This window comes from Lutra lutra, chromosome 1 (genome assembly GCF_902655055.1).
Source record: "Lutra lutra chromosome 1, mLutLut1.2, whole genome shotgun sequence".
Classification (NCBI taxonomy): domain Eukaryota; kingdom Metazoa; phylum Chordata; class Mammalia; order Carnivora; family Mustelidae; genus Lutra; species Lutra lutra.
The window spans coordinates 212,757,059-212,762,466 of record NC_062278.1 but is presented as its reverse complement, the minus strand read 5'-3'; the positions used below and the strand labels follow the sequence as shown (position 1 = coordinate 212,762,466).

The window sequence follows — 5,408 nt, the reverse complement described above, 5'->3', positions numbered from 1 at the left end:
TGCCTCTCTGCCTACCTGTGATCTCTGTCTGCCAAATGAAAAAATAAAATCTTAAAAAAAAAAAGAAGTGTTCATTGGACTCATCAATAAAGGGATCACAACATGTTGTGGGAATGGGAGTCAAGTTGGATGAGACAGAGGAAAGATTAAGGGACATAAAGTGTTTCCAGTGAAATTAGAACATATTCAAGGAGTTTTTGAAGGTAAGGGGAGTAGGAAAACATGACATTAGGCTCGGAAGTGTGAGCACTGGAGTGAGAATATTTTAAAAAGAAAGTTCAGATGGGGTGTATTTAGCTTGTTCTATTTTTATTAGAAGGATCCAGATCTGTGGAGGTAAATAATACCTTGTGACAGCAGTTTTTGAGATGTATACTTCACAGTTGTCTCTCCCAGTGGCAACCACAGGGGAAAATGTACTTAATATGCATGAAGGGATATACCAAGGAGCAGTTTATAACTATTTTAATACTAAAGAGGCTGAATATATTTTTGACTTTGTTAGCCACTTACTTCCTATATACAAGTTGTTTTTGCAAGTGTGTTGCTTTCTTGTAGTGTTTTTATTGTGTTTTAATTGTATTCTTGTAAGAAAGAATGGCATTATTTTTAAAACCAGTTTGCTCTTTGCCACTTAATCCATGTATCTTGTATAGATGTATGCATAGGACTGAGTGAGAGCCTACATATTTTGAGTGGTAAAAATTATCAGTTGATGACATTGTGTTTCCTTCATTGCTTTGAAGTATTGAAATTCTTCTGCATCCTCGGTACTAAGAATTGCTTTTTTCACATATTGCCATCTTATTGCATATCTAATTGTCCTTAATTCTACCATTTTATATTCTGGAGTTAGATCATTTGAAAAAAAAATAACAATCACTTCCTATTATTATATGAAATACATTCTTTCCTATCCAATTAAAGATCCCCTGTACCTTTCTCTTTTTTTTAAAGATTTTATTTATTTATTTGACAGAGAGATCACAAGCAGGCAGAGAGGCAGGCAGAGAGAGAGGAGGAAGCAGGCTCCCCGCTGAGCAGAGAGCCCGACGTGGGGCTCGATCCCAGGACTCTGAGATCATGACCTGAGCCGAAGGCAGTGGCCTAATGCACTGAGCCACCCAGGCGCCTCCCCCCGTACCTTTCTCTTAAACATGACTGAATGCATTTATAGTTACATACACTCAAACTATAACTTGGGTTATTGCTTCCTGCATTCTGTATTAAAAAGTATATATTCCTGTTCTTTTATTCCCAAGGTTTTATCCATTTAATCATGAATTAGAGACCCATGTTGATGTGATTGTTGTTATTATATATCTTTTCTGTAAAATGTTAGTATTAGAGTATTGTCCAGTTTTGTTGAAGAAGTTTCTTTGAATCTACCATATTTAACATGAGTTTGTTTTCCCTACCATTCTTCCTATTTAATGATATCTCATTTTCTTAAAACTTGTTTCTATAAAAATGCACACCCTTGTGAACATAAAGACATGGACAAAGCTGGTGAGGGAAATAACTGCTCATATAACACAGGGTCTTCAAGAATAAATCATATACTGAAAGGGGTTAGATTTGGAACATTCAAGATTTACAGAGTATGATTTGGGAAGGTTTCTACATGTCAGACAAGGAACACCGTAATAAGACTGACAGGTACCCATTGAATTTTGTGTCAAACAAAGCAAACACCAAAGACTAAGATAAAAAAGGAATAAATGCCACCAAGGAAAGTAAGAGAAGAGCCAGCCTCATCCACTCTCCAGCCACAGAAAAACAAGTGTGGTCAAACAAACAGTGCATGGAGATAGGAATGACAATTAGATCAGAGTCCTGAGGTGGATCCATAAGGAGGCCAGTGGAGCAGTCAGGATAGGCTCCCTGGAGTCTGAGGCAAACTCAGCACCCACACTGTATTTTCCCTCTGCAACCTGGTCTTTTGATGTACTCTCCAACCATACTGTTTTTCACACATCAGGAACGGGCCTTCTGTTAAAACCATTTTCCCCTTTCCTTTACTGGATTCCAATGCTTTTTTTTCCACATTATATTAAACATGTGTGCACATGCAAACACACAAATCCATATGTATTTACACAAACACCCAAAGATGACTGAACAAAGAGAATAACCATTCATATATTAATAGGAAGGAACTATGATCAACTTTTTACATATATGGACTCAATTTGTCAACTACCTTAGGAAGATGAATATCACTAACCCCACTATTCCAGTGAGAATAACATTTTAAAATGAATTGGTTGTCTTCCCAAATTCAAACAGTTAAGATGTGGTAGATCCAAGGTCCAAAACTAATTCACTGATTCCAAAATTTTGCATTTAATATCATATAAAAAAAGTCTTTGACAATTTCATCTTGATAACCCCTCATTTCTGTATGTTGTATATTTCATGAGGTCAACTGTGAATTTGTTCCTTTTGCTCATATTTCTAGTGGATGTTCATACATTAAGGTGTCTTACAAACATATCACTCTTTTCTCTTTTGGAGAAATTGCTTTTTGCTGTTTTATTAGTTACTTTGGACATCAAGGTGATATACCTAGAGCTGGAATTCAGCCAGAAGCGGGAAAACTTTCTTATCATCATGATCTTTAAGGACCCATCTGGGTTTATTTGTCTTTTCTTCACCCTCCTCCTTTTCTCTGCCTCCTTTTAGTTTTTTTATACTTCTCTAAATGCAAGAGAAAATGGTCACGTTAAAATTGAGCACCAAATTACATATTCATGGAAGTCTTACCACCTGGAAATTGGGTACTTTTCTATATTCATGAGGGTAGTGATAATTTGATATTGAGAACTTAATTAGTATAAATTCTTTCCTAAGTACTGTAGCTGGGGGTGAGAAGTGCCTGGTAGCCTTGTAGCCAATTTGGGACCCTTAAAATAGAGATGTTAAATAACACTTGGAAATAAGGAAGGGATCCATTTTTACTGATGTGCAAGGAACATCATGTGAATGAAGTATTTCTTGTGTATTGAAGTCCACACTTCAGTGGGGAGGCAACCTCATTCCTCAGCCTTTCCTGACACTACCTCTCATCACTCTTCCTCTTGATGGTCTCCTGACGACACTGGCTCCATTTGAGTCCTGGTTTCCAAACAAGAGTGCCTTCTCAGGGTCTTTGCACTGGCTTTTTTTTTCTGCAGGTTACAGAAGTCACCAGATGACCTTGTGTCTCCCATGCAGTCTTCTCTGAGGTCTCTCTGCAAATGTCTCCTTCTGTTTAGGCCTTCCCAAACTCCCAGGAAAGAATAAAACTCATCCAATTTATTTTATGCCTGCTTTTTATCCCTCACATGTCATTGTAATTATAACATTTCTGCCATGATACCAATGCCCATTTGTGTCAAAAATGATGTTTTTTTTTCTTAATTTCTAGACATCGTAACAACCACATGGGACCAGGCAATGATACCTACATTTCAGGATTTCTTCTTCTGGGATTATCAAATGATCCAGAACTGCAGCTCCCCATATTTGGGGTTTTCCTCTTCATGTACCTGATCACTGTGTTTGGAAACCTGCTCATAATCCTGGTTGTCAGCTCTGACTCCCACCTCCACACACCTATGTACTTCTTCCTTGCCAACTTGTCCTTTGTAGACATCTGTGTCACCTCCACCATCATCCCAAAGATGTTGGTGAATATACAGACACAGAGCAAAGTTATAACCTATTCAGAATGCATCAGCCAAATCTGTTTTTCCACACTCTTTTCAGGCTGGGACAACTTTCTCCTGGCTGTGATGGCTTATGACCGCTTTGTGGCCATCTGCCACCCACTGCACTACATGGTCACCATGAAGACCCTGCTCTGTGTACTGCTGGTTATGGTGTCCTGGATCATGAGTGTCCTGAATTCCTTGTTACAAAGCTTGATGGTGTTGCGGCTTTCCTTCTGTTCAGAGGTGGAAATCCCCCACTTTTTCTGTGAACTTCATCAGATGATCCAACTTGCCTGTTCTGATACCTTTCTTAATGACACAGTAATGTATGTTTCAGCTATGTTGCTGGCTGGTGGTCCCCTTGCTGGGATACTTTACTCCTACTCAAAGATTATTTCCTCCATATGTAGAATCTCATCAGTTCAGGGTAAGTACAAAGCATTTTCCACCTGTGCATCTCACCTATCAGTTGTCTCCTTATTTTATTTTACAGTCCTGGGAGTGTACTTTAGCTCTGCTATTACCCAGAGCTCCCATGCAACTGCAGTAGCCTCAGTGATGTACACTGTGGTCTCACCCATGCTGAACCCCTTCATCTACAGCCTGAGGAACAGAGACATAAAGGAGGCTCTAATGAGATTCTTCAGGATGGAAGCTCTAAAAGGAACAAGTGTCTTGGTGGTGAAGAAGTGCCCTTGATTGCAGGGCTCAAAGTCATGATTTTTGATCATTTTGAAATAGAATTTGATCCTATGTATTTCCTAAAGTTTCCATTTCTTAGAATACAACTTCTCTTTACAATTTCAGATAACTCTATTTTCTATGCCTTTTACTCTGTCTGATATACATACAGTCTTTCCCTTTATCCATTTTCATACATTCCCACAGTTCTTCCAAACATTGGATCAGAAATATTTGAAAACTTCCATATCATTTACAGGACTGCCTTGATTTCTTAAATATGATTTCTTTTCAAATAACATATATCATGCCAAGTAAAATTTCCCTAAACTTCCTGAAGGAATAACCATAGTTGTATTACTCAGATGGATAAAATTATACTTGACATCTAAGGCCATTTATACTTTCATCATAGAGGAAAATATGAAATCATGGTTTTCACTTGTGTCTGTTGTCATTCGTTTTACTTCTTCACTGCTCTTCTGGATAATGTAGACTTTATCATCATCCCCTTTAAGCCTCAGCCAATGGGTAGTGATGCTATATGTAAGGAATGCCTGCAACACTCACCTGGACCCAAAATCCTTGCTACTCAGCCCTGAGCCAGTTATGGATGAACTGTCCCTTGTCATTATTTTGGTTTTGCTAATGTGATTAACATGTAATTGACAAAACATTGCATTAATTTCAGGTGTACAATGGAAAGATTCAGTATTCGTATGTATTACAAAGTGATCAACACAAGTTCAGTTAACATCCATCACAATATACAAACTTTCTTTCGTGATGACAGCTGTCAAGACCCCCTCTCCTAGTTACTTCAAATCTATAATACAGTTTTATTAGCTAGAGTCACCATTCTGGACATAACATCCCCATGATTTACTCATTTTATAAATGGAAATTTGTAACTTTTGGCACTTTCACCCATTTCACCCACTCCCCACACCCTAGCTCAGGCCACTACCAATATGTTCTGAATACCCACATGCTTGGTTTGGTTTTATTCTTGCTTTTAAGATTCCACATGTA

The 5,408-nt window shown here is 38.1% G+C and overlaps 1 protein-coding gene across 1 annotated transcript; it reads left to right on the top strand.

Annotated features, from left to right (window-relative positions):
- The first annotated feature begins 3,422 nt into the window (after positions 1-3,422).
- LOC125107144 (olfactory receptor 7A10-like) lies at positions 3,423-4,394 on the top strand. The gene has a single exon (XM_047741955.1). The coding sequence runs from the start codon at positions 3,426-3,428 to the stop codon at positions 4,392-4,394; it is 969 nt and encodes a 322-aa protein (XP_047597911.1). The 5' UTR covers positions 3,423-3,425.
- The last annotated feature ends 1,014 nt before the right edge of the window (positions 4,395-5,408 follow it).

Excerpts from the sequence above, each read along its gene's own strand:
- LOC125107144 (XM_047741955.1), top strand. The coding sequence starts at position 3,426 with ATGGGACCAGGCAATGATACCTACATTTCAGGATTTCTTCTTCTGGGA.